This window comes from Lactuca serriola, chromosome 9, assembly GCF_051521515.1.
Source record: "Lactuca serriola cultivar US96UC23 chromosome 9, Lser_US96UC23_V15, whole genome shotgun sequence".
Lineage (NCBI taxonomy): Eukaryota > Viridiplantae > Streptophyta > Magnoliopsida > Asterales > Asteraceae > Lactuca > Lactuca serriola.
Window position 1 is genome coordinate 134,158,800 of NC_136416.1, and position 15,030 is coordinate 134,173,829.

The 15,030-nt window shown below is 35.3% G+C and overlaps 1 protein-coding gene across 1 annotated transcript; it reads left to right on the forward strand.

The window, feature by feature from the left end:
- Positions 1–5,909: 5,909 nt before the first annotated feature.
- Positions 5,910–6,548, forward strand: LOC145076112 (uncharacterized). The gene has a single exon (XM_079022106.1). It carries the CDS (start codon positions 5,910–5,912, stop codon positions 6,546–6,548), a length of 639 nt encoding a protein of 212 aa, XP_078878232.1.
- Positions 6,549–15,030: the final 8,482 nt, after the last annotated feature.

The following is a 15,030-nucleotide window of genomic DNA, read 5'->3' on the forward strand; positions in this document are numbered from 1 at the left end:
GGATGTCTTATGACCAAAACCCATCAGAAGGGCCATACTGTCTGATTTTGCAGGGCCCCTCCCAAACCTATCTCACAAGTTTCCGGTTCGGGAGTGACCCAGACTTGTTATGGCTGCGGTGAAGCTGGTCATTTCAAGAAAAACTATCTGAAGGCTGGGAATGCTGGGGGAGCTGGACGACTACTCGCTGTTGGGCACAATGAAGCAGTGGCGGATCTCACAGTAGTCACGGGTACGTTTCTTCTCAACAACTCTTATGCCTGTGTCTTATTCGATAGTGGTGCAGAAAGGAGCTTCATAAACCAAAACTTTAAACACTTACTCAAACAATCCCCGCAACCACTAAAAGAAACATTCGTCGTAGAAATGGCTAACGGGAAGACCGAAAGCTCTAACGAAATCTACATAGGTTGTACCCTCACGTTAGACGATCACTTGTTTCCAATCGATCTCATACCAGTCTCAATCAAGAATTTCGATGTCATTGTTGGTATGGACTGGTTGAGTCTTCATCGTGCCGATATCCTATGCTTCGACAAAGCCATTTGCCTTAATCTTCCGAATCATGAAACTCTATTGATCTATGGATACAAACCCGGTACGAGCCTTCGTATCATCTCCAGCGTTCAGGCCCAGAAATACTTGCGTAAGGAATATCGCGCCTTTCTTGCTCACATCGTCGATACAAGTCAGAAAGTGAAAGATCCAAAAGACATCCCCATTGTATGCGATTTCCCTGACGTTTTCCCAGAGGATCTTCCTGGTCTACCTCCCAAATGTCAGGTTGAGTTCAGAATCGACCTAGTCCCAGGAGCTACCCCCGTAGCAAAGTCGCCCTATCGTTTAGCGCCTGCCGAGATGCAAGAACTGTCCGATCAACTTAACGAGCTACTCAGCAAGGGCTTTGTAAGACCAAACTTCTCACCCTGGGGAGCTCCGGTCTTGTTCGTAAAGAAGAAAGACGGATCATTCCGTATGTGCATCGATTATAGGGAACTCAACAAACTCACGATCAAAAATCGCTACCCTCTCCCTCGCATCGACGACCTATTCAACCAACTACAAGGAGCGAGTTACTTCTCCAAGATTGATCTCAGGTCCGTATATCACCAGTTACGGGTACTTGAGGAGGATGTTCCGAAGACGGCCTTCCGAACCCGTTACGGGCACTACGAGTTCGTGGTGATGCCCTTTGGACTGACTAACGCACCCACGGTATTCATGGACTTGATGAATAGGGTATGTCGTCCATATCTAGATCAGTTCGTCATCGTCTTTATTGATGATATACTCGTCTACTCTCGGAGCGAGGAAGAACACAGAGATCATTTACGACGAGTCCTGGAAACCCTACGATTAGAGAAGTTATATGCGAAGTTCTCTAAGTGCGAATTTTGGATCCGAAGAGTTGAATTCTTAGGAAACGTGGTTAGTGAAGACGGAATCCACGTGGATCCCTCCAAAATTAAAGCTATTGAGAACTGGTCAGCACCGAAGACGCCTACAGAAATTCGTCAATTTCTAGGCCTCGCTGGCTACTACCGCAAATTCATCCAAAACTTCTCTCGGATTACAAAACCTCTCACCATGTTAACACAGAAGGGCGTAACATTCGATTGGGAAGAGAAACAGGAGAAGGCATTCCAGACCCTGAAGCGAGCCCTATGCACCGCACCAGTATTATCCCTTCCCGAAGGAGCAGAAGATTTTGTTGTATACTGTGATGCATCATACCAGGGGCTAGGTTGTGTCTTGATGCAGCGAGGCAAGGTCATCGCCTATGCCTCAAGACAGCTAAAGACGCATGAGGGAAACTACACTACTCACTACCTCGCGTTAGGAGCAGTCGTCTTCGCACTAAAAATTTGGAGACATTACTTGTATGGGAAAAAGAGCATAGTGTACACCGATCATAAAAGCCTCCAACACATACTGAACCAGAAAGAGCTCAACATGAGACAATGCCGATGGGTCGAGATACTCAACGATTATGACTGTGAAATTCGATATCATCCGGGGAAAGCCAACGTGGTAGCAGACGCCCTAAGTAGGAAAGAGTATTCTGGTCGAAGAACCAAGTCGTTAACAATGACTATCCATTCACATCTATCCGCACAGATCAAGGAGGCTCAGCTTGAAGCCTTAAAGCCTGAGAATGTGACGGGAGAATCCATGCGCGAAATGGATAAGAGTTTGGAGGTCAAGGGTGACGGAGCCTACTATCTCATGGACCGAATCTAGACTCCACGCCACGGAGGTTTCAGAGATTTGGTCATGAAGGAAGCACACAACACTAGATACTCCGTCCACCCAGGTTCGGACAAGATGTATATGGATCTCAAAAAGCTATACTGGTGGCCTAACATAAAAGCAGAGATAGCTACTTTCGTGAGTAAGTGCCTTACTTGCGCGAAGGTCAAGGTCGAATACCAGAAGCCATCGAGACTCCTCCAACAACCAGAGATACCAGAATGGAAGTGGGAGCGGATCACGATGGATTTCATAACCAAGCTGCCCAAGACAACAGGTGGGTTGGATACCATTTGGGTCATCATCGACAGATTGACCAAGTCTGCACACTTCCTACGTATCAAAGAAACGGACAAGATGGAGAAACTCACAAGAACATACATTAAGGAGATAGTACGGCTGCATGGCGTCCCTGTATCTATTATCTCAGATAGAGATATTAGGTTTACCTCGAGAGTTTGGCAATCACTACAAAAGGCACTAGGGACGAGGCTGGATATGAGTACATCCTACCATCCGCAGACTGACGGGCAAAGTGAGAGGACGATCCAAACCTTAGAAGATATGATGCGAGCTTGTGTGATCGACTTAGGTAAATCTTGGGATACACACTTACCTCTTGTGGAGTTCTCCTACAACAATAGTTATCATACGAGCATCAAGGCAGCTCCATTCGAAGCCCTTTACGGCCGGAAGTGTAGATCCCTTTTGTGCTGGGCTGAGGTGGGTGACACTCAGTTAGCTAAAGGACGAGTTCCTGACAGCGCTCTCACGGGTCCGGCGATTATCAGAGAGACGACCGAGAAGATTATACAGATTCACGAACGATTAAAAGCCGCTAGGGATCGACAGAAAAGCTACGCAGACAAGCGAAGAAAACCCTTGGAATTCCAAGTGGGAGACCGAGTACTTTTGAAGGTCTCACCCTGGAAGGGCATGATACGCTTCGGAAAGCGTGGAAAGCTGAACCCAAGGTATATAGGGCCTTTTGAGATTCTCGCTAGAATCGGCCCGGTAGCTTACAAACTCAACCTACCCCACGAGCTAAGTAACATACATCCTACCTTCCACGTCTCAAATTTGAAGAAATGCCTGTCCGACGAGACTCTGGTGATTCCGCTTGACGAGATCGAGGTCAACGAGAGCCTCAACTTCGTGGAAGAGCCTGCGGAGATTATGGATCGAGAAGTAAAACGAACGAAACAAAGCCGCATCCCGATTGTGAAGGTTTGGTGGAACGCCAAGCGGGGACCGAAATTCACTTGGGAGCGTGAGGATCAAATGAAAAATAAATATCCTCATCTTTTTGATTAGTTAATATGTAAAAGTTTAGTTGCTTGAACTATAATTTCGGGACGAAATTCCCCTAACGGGGGGAGGATGTGACAACCTGATACTTTTACACTGAGCAATCGATCCATATATCTATAATTCACTTGAATTTAGCATCTTTTAATAGTATATTGAGACCGCGCTAGTGTTTTAGGCTTAATATAACATAGATATGGACCTTAGGAAGGGTTAGGAAGGGTGTGGCATCACAAAATCCAACCACACACATCAAGAGAGGTGTGTGCGGCCGCACACTAGTGTGTGCGGCCAAGCCAGCTGCACACCCAGCAGCAAACCCCTCTAGCCTCACACTCAACCCTATATAAAGTAGAGGACCCCCTTCCATTCACTTTTGGCTGCATCTTTTCTCTCTCTCTCTCTATACTTTCTCTCTCTAGAAAACCACCCAAGAACACCTAGAAGACTCCCAAAACGTGAAGAACACCATCATTTTACTTGTCATAGAGGTGAAACACTTGAATCCAAGCCTCAAAGTCATAATGTTCTTCATGTTCTTCATCCTATGAAGGAGTGCGGCCGCACACACTCATAATACCCTACAAAGTGAGAGTAAGGCCGCAAAATTGTCACATGGGACTCGAACAAGAGTGTACGGCCGCACACACACCCTGTATGGCCGCACACTCTAGTGTGCAGCCTCACTCACACGTCTGGCCGCATACCCCAGCCACACACTCACCTTTATGGCCATACACACACACCCTAATACTCATATTTGGCCTTAAACTTGCATAGATCATTGGGTATAGGACATGGGACACTTAGTCGTAGTAATTCCATGCACCTTAGGAAGGATTTCCCTTCATGATTAGTCATGAAAACACCTTAACTCTAACTTAGATATGTGTCACCGTATGATTAATAGGAGTTGCTTGCGTTCAAAACATCCGTTGACACTCAACAGCTATACGAATCGCAAACTTGAACCCTACAGTAAACGATGAGTTCATACCCCCTTAATGAACCTTTCTAATGTCTTCATATGTTTTGGGGGGGGGGGATACAAGTCTAATATACATTTTTATGGAAATCAATCACATGTGATTTACTATCCGTAGTTCAAATCACATGTGATTTATCACTATGCTTTATAAAAGAACTTTACGCTTTGAAAACTACTTTGGAAAAATAAACTATTTTCTAAATGCTTTCTTTAGTCAAGATTTTTATTAAGTTACTTTTCTTATAAAATGTATCTACACTAATATATTTATATAAGTAAGACTTGAAGGGCTTAGGACCGATAGCTCGCCTTATTTCTTGTTCTTGTTTGATGTGGGCTTAGGGTATTTGTTATCCGTCCGACTGTCGTTAATTTCTTAGTTATATATCATGTATATTGGGGTTAGATACGAGCATTTTCATTTCATTCATTGCCTATGTTACTTAATTGCTAAGAACTATACACACTAAGTTAACTATTGATCACATAAAAAGGAATACACTATATCCACACTAAAATACTATTGGTCACATAAAAAGGAATACACTATATCCACACTAAAATACTAAGACTAGAGTCTCAGTTAATATCCCGAAGTAAATAAGTAGCTATTACTAATGGAAGTTCGCACTATTATCACTGTCAACAGGCATAACTTTTCTATTACCAATACTACATACTGGAGATTTAGTACCCCACTTTTACAACAAACAGTTTTCTACGATAAAACTTACATGTAACTTAGAGTCTTTCACTCACGATGTATTTTCTGGAAAATATAGGATTTTCTAGTGTTTTCTACTACTTATAAATGTAAATTGCAGTTTTTCACACTATATGTTCTAATACATTTTATGCAAAATTCACACTAAAATCTTATGAACTCACCAGCTTTATGCTGATACTCGTTTTCAAAATAACTTGTATCTTCAGGTCAAAGATGGTGCAGCATTTTGGAGAAGATGGAGCATACAAGATCCATCTCTTATTTTTGTATTACTTTTGGTGTCTAATGAAACCTTATAGAACACACTTGTAATTAAACTCACTATGTAATTGAAATGGTTGTATGTTTCTTGTTTTTACTATTATGCAATTTTAATGATACTGTACGTGACGTCCTCCACCCCGAAACGTATTCCGCCATTATCGGTTTTGGGGTGTGACATGATAAGACACTTAGGAACATTATTCGTTCATCTGACAGGAATAAAACTTTTGGTGGCAAGACCATTATATTTGGAGGTGAATTTAGACAAATTCTTCCAGTAATATAAGAGGTAATCGTTCGGATATTAAGCAGGCATCGTTGCATTCATCAAGATTATGTAGTGAATGTACAGTTTTACGTTTAACGATAAACATGAGGCTTCAGGTTGGTTGTCCAACTAATGATTTGGATGAGATAAAAACATTTGTTGAATGGATTCTTAAAATTGGTGACGGTAACATTGGTGGTCCAAATTATGGTGAAGCTGAAGTTGAATTTCCAGAAGATGTTGTCATTCACTCTACAGGTGACCATATTCATGCAATTTTATCAACCATTTATCTGTATTTTGAAAACCATCTTGATGATCCATCATATTTTCAAGATAAGGCTATTTTGGTCCTTACAAATGAAGAAGTTGATGCTGTCAATGACTACATTTTAGGATTAATGAAAGACAAAGGGAAAAATTATCTGAGTTCAGATTCTTTGTGTGAGACAGAATCAATGGATTGTTTTGAGGAATCAGTTTACTCTCTTGGTATACCGAATGCTTTTAAGGCATATGGAATTCCATACCATAAACTTACACTAAAAACAAGTGTTCCGGTTATGTTGATTCGTAATATTGGCCAAACCAAAGGTCTATGCAATGGTACTGGATTACGAATAATTAGGCTTGGAAAACATGTCATTGAGGCACTCATTATAGCTGGTAGATTATTCAATGAGACTACTTATATACCTCGCAAGAAGTTAACTCCGTCAAAAAAAGAATCCCCTTCCGTTTAAAGTAGAGACAATTTCCCGTAGCTGTTTGTTTTGCTATGACCATTAACAAGAGTCAAGGATAGTCAGTGTTCTAAAAGGCACACCATGGCGCGCGCCAAGGCGCGCCATGGCGTGAGGCGTGGCTTCGCCGTTACGAAAAGCTTCATGACGTTGCTGTTAGGCGTGGTGCGTGGCAAGGCGTGATATGGCGTGCCATGGCGCGTTATGGCGTGTTATGGCGCGTGTTTTTTTTTTCGTTTGAGACATAGTTTTTTTCATCGTTGTTATGTCTTTTCGAATCGGAGATACAAGTACTGTGGTTTTTGTTATTAGTTATTGATCTAACACTTCTAAAAAGTAGTTATATTTAATATAAATTTATATTTATGTGGTAATATAGTTTTAAATTAATACAAAATCGCCGCCTTACATCACGCTTTGAAAAACGTCATGGCTCGCCATGGCTCGTTAAGCTTGAGGCTTGGCCTTGCCGCCACGCCACGCCTCACGCCATTTAGAACCTTGAGGATAGTCATTATTAATTGTTGGATTGTATTTGCATAGAGTCGTCTTCACTCATGGCCAGTTATATGTAGCTGTATCACGTGTGACAAGTAAAAAAGGCTTGAAGGTACTCATATGTGATGAGGAAAGTTGTCCAACCAATAAAACAAAAAATGTTGTCTGTAAAGAGGTCTTTCAACGATTATAGATAATAAAACATTTCTTTTTATTTTTTTAGACATTTCAATATAATCAATAACACGACGTCTGTTTATGTTACTTTATCTTATTGTGTCGACTTTTTATAACTTTATATGTATTTTTTTGTATGTTCCCCCATATTTATGACATCATCTTAAGCAATCAGGGTCTTTGATTGTGTTTCCTTTATAGGTTTTACACCCTTAGAGAACTTTGCACCCAAACACTAACACCAGTCTGGTACATCGAAAGCCAGTTAAAAAATCGGAATCGCTCCGGAAAGAGTCTAAAACCCATAATTTTGTTTTTGAAATTATAGTTATGATCCTTTTGCAGAAATTATAACATTTGTTCTGAAAATAAACATCAAAATGATCATAAACAGGTTGATCATAACATAAATGGAGACTATATGGGTCATGATACTTAATCATGACATTACTTTTTGTTTTTTGTACAGTAAAATATGCATATAGCAAATGCGCAATCACAATAGCATATGCCATGAAAATCAAATATGTATATCTATTAAACTTGCATCATGCTTTGTAATTCAAATTAACTTATTTATAAAAATACTCTCATTTTATTTATCCATGATAAGCCACAAAAATATCAAATAAACTCATCTATAAAAAAATGTTACTTCGAAAAAAGATTATTCTAAACAATAACCGAAAACTGGTATCGGGAAAGGAACCAGCACCGACACCCACATCGGTGGTTCGGTTTCCAGTTCTTGTAATATTTAAATTCGGTTCTGGTTCCAAACCGATCCTATTTCTTTTTTACAACCCATGGAAACCACGGAAAAATATTTATAAAAAAATAAATTATTAATAATATTTATGATTTTTTAAGACTTTTTGTATTGATATAAAGAAAGAATCAAACCATTTTATGTATAGATAGTAAATGCTAAAAATTAGGTACAAAAATATAGCCTCTACGTAATTTTTTTAATATAAAATAGAGGATGACCCTTGCTTCGCAAGGGGTGGATTGATGCAGATGAACCATCGGGGATCCTATATCATCAATCCACATTATTTGTTACGATGGATGAAAGTCTATTTTCCCTTCATAGATTATAGTCAAGGAACTTAGAAGATGCAAAAAGAAAATCTAAACCCAGATAGTGATGCATGTAGTATAATTAGCATAACATTATATGTCTTGAAGCAACAGAAAGCCAATGACATGACCAATACAACAAGCTGAAACAGATTAATTAATTTGTTAAAAACAATCATTTTGGACATCAACATGTAAATGAAAAATGATCTAAAGGACACATGAAAGAAATCATCGATCCAAAACCCACAATTTAGTCAAATCTGCACATATCAATCCATTCGAGTTCATCTTCATTCTCCTCTTCACTTTAAACATAAAAGTACTTAACATGGGAGCATAAAATAAATAATTGAAGGCCTGTTGTTATGCTGCTATTACCTCTGTAAAAAAATGTCAAAATTGGTCAAATGGAGTTCAAACCAAGTTCTTGTGACATTAGCTCCAGTAATGTTTGTACCTTGGGGAAAGATTCATAGCCATGACCAATTCCATTTAACAAAGCTAAGGATAAAACCCTATCTAGAAATATATCAGTCAGTTTGCAAGCTATCATATCACCTGTATGAATGCATCAATGTATAAATTCTAAATTTATAATAGTGGCTATAATTATTATAAATGTACCGAGCATGGTGGCTGATATTGAAAGAAAATACAAGTAATAGAAATTTATGAGTCATTTGGAACCTTTAGAACTTTCAATCCAATGATTATTTTAGCTTCACTTGTGTGTACTTGCATCATCCATATAGACCTACAGGGGAAAATTTGTTTCCAAACTCTCAAGTTTATAACTCCCTTATTGTGTTATTTTTGGTCATTGGTCCATTATAATCATCATTGCATCTCACTAATTCTGTTTCCTTTGACCACCATCATGAAGTATCCCATTGATCCTCTATAAAATCAGAAAAAAGACATTATTTTTACGTGGGTGAACCAAAAAAAAAAAAAAAAAAATCCAAACTACATTGTTTTTTGTGGAATTTTGGGTGATATTTAAAAATATCTTAATTTTCACATATATATGAACAGATAAAGAACTACAATTGAACTGCTAAGCACAAAAGAACATCAAAATAGACTCTCGGATTTGTTACAACAGAAGGGGAGAGGGGAGGTAGGTGAGAGGAGAAATTCTTCATAAGATGCAGAAGTGAAGAGTTCGGGTGGAGATAAGAGATAAGAGGAAGGAAGTAGGTGAGTCGGTGATGATCGAATTACAGCAATCCAACTGTAATTGGCTACGAAAACGGTGAACAAATTCGTTGAGAAACACGTGTATAGAAACTTTGTAGAAAAGATCAGTTCCTGCCCAGAAGACAAATTAAGCCAAAATATGAGACATCAGTATAAACCAAGGACAATTTCTGCAAAAAAAAAAAAAACATATAGTTCACTATTCCTAAGGTGAGACGTCTTTAATATATATATATATATATATATATATATATATATATATATATATATATATATATATATATATATATATATATATCACATAATGTCCCAAAAAAATGATATTTGATCTTGATATGTTATATTTCTAAATAATATTTTAGTCTAATTAAAACTTAACATATAAGTGTTATTTGCAGGTATATATATTTACATAAAACTTTTGTAGTTTCTTAATCCTTTACATCTTTTGCTTCTCAATCCGATCATCCGGTTTGCTTTAAAATTTGTTTCTTCTAAGGGGAAAACAGAACATCAGGTAATACCATTTACCTTTCTTCAACTAAAACATTTGTGCATTGTTATCGATTCTGTTTCTATAGTTTCTTCTTTGGATGTGAGATATCGTTTCTAGATATAGAGTAAATTACATGAATGGTCCCTATGGTTGGCAGTAATTTGCGCGTTTGATCCCTAACTTATTATTTTAACTCGGAAGGTCTCTGTTATTTGTTTTTGTTACACGATTGGTCCATATTATTTGTTTTTGTTACGCACTTGGTCCCTGTCTTACCTAAAAAGACTATTATTCAAATAGAAAAAAATGGTGGGGTATGTAGGGTTAGGTGAAGGGGTAGAGTTAGGGGTGTGTTTATTTAAATAAATTAAAAAATCAAGGGTAAAATAGTCTTTTTAGGTAAGACAGGGACTAAACGCGTAACAAAAACAAATAGTAGGGACCTTCCGAGCTAAAAAAATAAGTTAGGGACCAAACGCATAAATTACCCTAAACCATAGGGACCATTCGTGTAATTTACTCCTAGATATTATATATATATATATATATATATATATATATATATATATATATATATATATATATATATATATATATATATATATATATATATATATATATATCCTCCCTAATAAATGAAAAATAATTTTGCCAAATGTAACTCTTTCATTAACTTGGACACATGTCATTTTTTGGTATTTTTGAATAAATATTTTTTCCATGTGTCATTTTCTCATTGTTTATCCTTTTTTAATTAACACAACATATTTACACCTCAATTAATAATTGTCTTATTTGAAAATAACCATTAAATGACAATATTACAACTCATACTATTGAATATGTTTTTTTTTTTTTTTTTTTTTTTATATTTTTTTTATTTTAAATTCAAATTATAAATTTCAAATTTCAAATTTAAATAGATATTTGTTTAAACCTTTATATTTAATTTTTTTTGTTTTACCCAACCCGTATAACATACGGGTCACACAACTAGTATATATATATATATATATATATATATATATATATATATATATATATATATATATATATATCCTCCCTAATAAATGAAAATAATTTTGCCAAATGTCAATCTTTCATTAACTTGGACACATGTCATTTTTTGGTATTTTTGAATAAATATTTTTTCCATGTGTCATTTTCTCATTGTTTATCCTTTTTTAATTAACACAACATATTTACACCTCAATTAATAATTGTCTTATTTGAAAATAACCATTAAATGACAATATTACAACTCATATACTATTGAATATGTTTTTTTTTTTTTTTTTAAATTCAAATTATAAATTTCAAATTTCAAATTTAAATAGATATTTGTTTAAACCTTTATATTTAATTTTTTTTTTGTTTTACCCAACCCGTATAACATACGGGTCACACAACTAGTATATATATATATATATATATATATATATATATATATATGTTAGGTAATAAAAGTTAAATATGCATACCCTAATCTAATACATTGCATACACAACGAATCGATCTACCTCAAAACAAAGGAGTAATCAAAATATTAAATTATTGTAAGAAGTATAAGATAAAACCCGCGAAGATTTTAGAGGGAAAGCACCGAGATGGATAAAAATATCAAAATTTTGAAATCTTTTAGTTTAAGATAATCCGATCTAAAATCGAAAGCCATCAATCTGTTAAGCCCTATTAATATTTCTAAGATTTTGATTACTATTAAACTTAGAAAAGGTTAATTAAAAGTATAAAAAATATCAAAACCTAAAAACCTCTCATCACCGTCTTATTCTTCACAAGTACACTGATATAGATTGGTCGTTTTCCGTCTCACCCTTTCCGCCTCTTGCCACTGCTGAAGATCTGTGTCTCACACACAGAGACACACACACTTCTTCGATGCCTCTTGCGGTCTTGCCCCGCTCCGATAGTAAGTACCTCACTATTTTAGCTACTTTTTCTACATCATAACGTGGTTAATCTGCTCTCTAGATCTCTTTATCTCATTATTATGTGACTAGAGTGTAAAAAGAATGTCTTTGGTACTATGTCACCATGCCTCTCCCATTGTAATTGTAGAATTTTTGAATAATTGTTTTACTAGTGATATACTATATACCTATCTATATTCTATAGATCTAATTTGTATATATTTTTAATTTTTTATAATATTAATCTCAATAGAAAATTGGAATTTTTTAAAAAAGGAAATTTGGTTACACGATCGATTTGTTTTATCACGAGCTAATTATAATTTATTTGTTATATAAACTAATTGTTTTATGAAATTAATATGTTCTGACCACATTTTCTAAGGTAGTTAATTTTGTTTGGGCTTAATTTCTAAGGTTATTATTTCCATTAAAAAAAATAAAAAAAAAATAGTTTTTTTAAACAACAAGACTTGAACTCATGACTTCTTAATTAAGAGTCACTTCTTATTGGTAGGTCAAACACCATTTGGTTGCTCAATTACTTCCATACCCTATTTTAATTCTCTAGATCCGACACTACGTTGAACTACAATCTGTCTTCCGCTGCCGTCGGAGCTGTTCAATTCTGTATTTGATTCCGTCGTTCTCAGAACAATAATCCAACCAAAAACATCACCGGGGCTACTCTTTTCTTTTCATATCTCCTTTTTTTCTTTATCTTTCTCTCCCTATAATGATATAAACCTAAGAAAACCAAAGATATAGCTTAACAGTTTTATTTTGTTAGTGGTTAAAACTTAAAGTTAAAAGAGTAAGAAAACAAAAAATTTAACTTTTTAAATTAACAAGCATGCAACACACCGACACATATAAATGTTATTTATTGTTTTGATGGTTTCTAAACTTTCATATTCTAAAATATGATTATAGTTTTAGAAAAAATCAATTAGTTTAAACAATTTTGTTTGTTAAATTACATGTAGTTTAAATGTTAATTTTATATTTATAAATTGTTACCTAATGTTATCATTCATTTTTTTTTGTTAATCGTAATATAAAATAACTTTTAGTAATGTGTGTCAAAATGCAATTATAATTGTTATGTTATTTGGTTTCGGCCCCCCACGTTAAATTACTTGTGTCCGGCCCCTATGTGTGAGGTATAATAGAAACTAAACATATAATAGCATATTGAATTTTAAAATAATGTAATTGAAATTTATAATAACTATTAAAGTTTCTATAATATAACAAGACATCTTTTTGTTAGAATTACTGTTAAAACGATCAAATTGTAAATCGCCTCATACATCCAGTAATCTTTATTTCTATATAATTAATCAAATGTGAAAAAGATAGTATGTTTGAAGAGTATTTCCGTTCTATAATTTTAATCTATAACCGTTTGCTTTTAAAACTTAATTATAAACCTTTAATGCTATTTTTTCTTAAGTTGAATGTGATGCACTTGTATCCCTTTATAAACGACCTACATATAACTCCATATCCTTTTATTCTTTTTTCTTTTAAACTCAAAAGCATCGCTAATAATACATAATTTGTATTATTCCTTATTTATCATCAGATCCTTAAGAATACTTAATTTTTTTTTAACTAACTAACCAATGATCTATTTCCATATAATCAAACATACAAAACATATAATATAAATAAATATTAGATTTTATTAAGACTGCCACCAATGAATTGCTCTTTCAATCATCCGTAATCACAAAAGGAGGTCACATGAGAAAGTTTGATTTTTTTTTTTTTTTTTTTTTTTTTTTTTTTTTTTTTTTTTAAATAAGTCTCATTTTAGGATTATACTTCCTAAACCATTAAGTTGAAACAAACATTATTTTTTTCACAAAAAGATACATGGCTCAAAGCATGATTGCTAACTCTAGCAACCATTCGTCCTCCACCATCTATTCTGAAAATAAAGACTTCATTCATAAGTTTGATTTCTAGAGTATTGTTGATCTCCAACAAGTACATGAGGTTTATATACGTAACGTTCATTTATAAAATATATATTATGTGAAATATTTTTTGGAATATTTTTATATTAATCTTTAATTTTACCTTATTAATAATATAATTTAAAGTTACATAATTTTTTTTCAAGAAAAACCATTGATTGTTGCTGATACCATTAAGCATGTGTGTGCTGATGCGGAATGATACTATTTGGCTTGTATTGAATGTCAACAAAAAGCTATAAAACTTGATTTAATGCATGAGGATCTACTTCAAGATAAACAAGTTTTTTATTCTTACACTTTTGACAACCCGAAATCTCTGTCTGTAAGTCAACTTAATCAATCAAGGGTCAAACTTGTTTCTGCTATCTATTTACAGCGTTTAGGGTCAGTCGAGAGTCTCTAAGCCTAGTACACTCAAGGGTCGAATGATGGGAAGTGTTAGTTGGGAATCGGTGGTTTGCATCCGTGCCAGAAACATCTCCAAGGGATGTTCACGGCCGCAAACAAGATTCACGGTCGTGAACCCATGTTGGGCAGTGAACCCCCCCCCCCCCCTTCTCTCTCTCTCTCTCTCTCTCTCTATATATATATATATATATATATATATATATATATATATATATATATATATATATTCTTCATTTCCTTCCCATTTCCCCAACTCCAACCGTGAACTGCCCTCTTTTCTCTATCATCAAAGGAAAAACCTCCTTTCTCTTCAAAAACATAAGTGATTCATCCTTTTTACTTGTTATTCATCTTATTCACGACAAGTGCCTTGATGTCATCCATTAAAACATCACTTTCATCACCATCTTCAAGATCTTAAAGGTTCACGGCCGTGAACCCTTCATAAGGGCCGTGAACCCTTCAAATGATCTTGGGACATGAATACCTCATGAGGTCGTGAACTCTTAGGGTTAGTCATGAACCCTCCTTATGTGGCCAAGATCACCATTCAACCGTCCATTTGTGGATCTAGCACTTTATTTAGAGTGTTTCCTACACCCTTAAGTTCTTTCCTATGCTTGTTAGTAGTTATAAACACTAATTTTATGCACATATATGTGATTATAAGCTTAATAAGATCCATTCGTGCGCATGAC